The 2,798-nt window shown below is 35.6% G+C and overlaps 1 protein-coding gene across 1 annotated transcript; it reads right to left on the reverse strand.

Annotated features, from left to right (window-relative positions):
- Window positions 1–1,421: 1,421 nt before the first annotated feature.
- On the reverse strand, window positions 1,422–2,024 carry LOC131619030 (polygalacturonase 1 beta-like protein 3). The gene has a single exon (XM_058890174.1). It carries the CDS (start codon window positions 2,022–2,024, stop codon window positions 1,422–1,424), a length of 603 nt encoding a protein of 200 aa, XP_058746157.1.
- Window positions 2,025–2,798: the final 774 nt, after the last annotated feature.

A 2,798-nucleotide genomic window follows, 5' to 3' on the forward strand; every position in this document is an offset into this window, starting at 1 on the left:
TCTACTTAAATCAAGGGGAGGAAAGAATTGTATTCAATTTTACTGCATGTGTGTAGTTGGTGATTGGTAAACTCTTTCCTTGTTAAACATTTTGCAATCAAATAAAACTTTCCTAATTTCATTTGAAATTAGGGGCATACGTACTCCTGCGAGGAAGATAGATGAACTGCCTAAACAAATATCGTGTTCTTTATCGTCTTTAGTTTTATCTTTTCTATATTCGTTTTCGGTAAAAACTCATAGTTGAGCAAAAATTTAAGCTTGGTGAAAATCGCTCACCAAGTGTTTGATAAAATTACACATTCAATTTTTGGTCAATTTGAGTTAAACAGTTCATTGCGAGTAAGACTCATTTAAGTGTGTATGCTAGCTAATTGATAATTTCGTTGAAGCGAGTAATTAAAATTCACCATTTTCATCCATTTCGGTTATTGCACATATCTGGTCCTCGATAACTTGATCATTCAAGACGATAAGTGTGAATCCGGGGAATCATGTTTCAAAAGCTAAATTTTTCTTAAGTTGGAAAAGGTGGTCTATTCACCCCCCTCTAGACCATCCATATCGTCTAACATTAATTGTTATACATCTTCTCGAATCAAATTAAATTATCACTTTTTAAAAGTTAATTTTTAAAATATGGGTGGTTAGCATTTCAAAAACGGAAAATATTTTATAGAAAATGTAATATCTTCTATCAATTAGTGTGTGTGCGTGCTATTTTTGTTTCATCTTGCAAATGCATTTTTTATGCGCATTAATTGTGTTAAACAAAGTACCTTTGTTCTAACATATGATTCGGTAAATTCTCCCACAGTGGTTTGCCATGCAGACAAGTTTAACATTTAAGAAATCTTTAAAGTAAGATGAAACAGAAGTATCAGAGGCAATGGATGTAAAAAAAGATCACATGGGTAATAAAAGATTCTGCAAACTTTAGAATAGTAACATGCATTTTATGCATTAGTGGGGCGGTGTCCTCAATTTTCCGATGCATGTTGTTTTATGAGATACTATAGCCTTTGATATCCGACTGCTTAGCAAAGAGGACTCATGACGACAATGAGAAAACAGAGCTAAGGAATGAACAGTTAGTTAAAGGTTAATTAATTAGCATACACATGCCATCCTATGATTATTCCAGACAGAATATGCATCATACAGAAAATAAAAACTGTAGGGTAACTGAAACATAAATAATTAAACATTATCTTAAATTAAAACTTACAAAATAAAGACACACAGAGACACATCCTAGGAAAATAAAGACACACAGAGAGACACTTCCTAGGGTAATTAAAACACACATAATTAAACATTCAGTCATCCTAGGGTAATTATAACACACATAATTAAACATCCAGTCATCCTAGGGTAATTAAAACACACATCATTATAGAAAAGACAAGTCATCAAGCATCCTAGGCAGCAATCCATACCATATCGTTCTCGAACACCCAATGGCAGGCTTCGATAAAGCCCGGTCCGTATCCGAGAACCTCAAAAGCAACATGAGCTGGACTCCATGAAATGGTGTCCAAATGGCACACTAAAACACCATTATTGATCTTCTGCTTGGATTTTACTTCCCAAATATCAACTTGATAGATGCGAACCCCTGGTACATTGTGGCAGTAGTACATAAGGTATGGAAACAAGCTACAGTGACAAGTAACGGATTTTTCACCAATGACATTTACGCCACCCACAATTATGTTTTGATATGAACCGTTGACACTCTCTGTGGTATGAGCTGTAATGTTCCGGCCCAAGATGAACTTGGCAAAGTCTAGCATTCCTTCAAAAGAAACTTCACAGCTTTTCTCCTCCCCTGTATTAGCAGGATTGTGACACGCTTTGACTGACTCCATCATGGTTTTAGAAAGGTTGTTGAACACATTTAGAAGTTGTGATATTTCAGAAGACGCAGATGGTAGTTTCTTCAATAGGGACCGAGTAAAGAGAGACTGTCTTGGTAAATAACCCTTGATATTTGGCATTCTGATGATACTCCCCACAGTCATTATACTCTGATGGAAAAAATGTCCTTCTTCAACTGATTTCACCCCCTTGAAGCCTTTGTTTTTTTTTCTTATAAGTATGGTAGGTTAATGGAGGCTTTGCGAGTATGGCTTCCTTCTCCTCATGCTGAGAAGGAGGATGATTCTTATTATTATAATGCAATTGATAGCTTACTTGAGGCTTTGCGAGTATGGCTTCCTTCTCCTCCTGCTGAGAAGGAAGATGATTCTTATTATTATAATGCAATTGATAGCCTACTTTAGGCTTTGCGAGTATGGCTTCCTTCTCCTCCTACTGAGAAGGATGTTGAATCTTATTATAACGAAATTGATAGCTTACTTGAGGCTTTGCGAGTATGAATTCCCTCTCTTCCTAAGAAAAGCACGAGGTGTTGGCAGCTTGGCAGAATAGATGCTTCTCTAACTTGGTAACCGGAAGTAGTATCTTTTATAAAAGAAATAGTGGAATCGGTACTTTGCTCGTTGTACTTCGGTTCCAATATTCTATTGCGAGCTCTCGAGTTGTGGAAGTAAAAAAAATTTGTGTTAAAGACACCAATGCCGAGAATATTATGAAAATAAGAATCACACGCATGGTTGATAATTTTTTGAGCATGTTTGATAAATGGTTGAGTATGGTTTGAATTTGAGAATTGTTTAGAAGATGGTGTTATTTATAGGAGAATGAAAATTTATGGAAGGTGAAAGTGAACGGATGGGAAGGTGTGAATAGTTAGATAAACACGTGATTTTATGGATGCTGTTAAAATGAAAATT

Source organism: Vicia villosa, linkage group LG7 (assembly GCF_029867415.1).
Source record: "Vicia villosa cultivar HV-30 ecotype Madison, WI linkage group LG7, Vvil1.0, whole genome shotgun sequence".
Taxonomy (NCBI): Eukaryota; Viridiplantae; Streptophyta; class Magnoliopsida; order Fabales; family Fabaceae; genus Vicia; species Vicia villosa.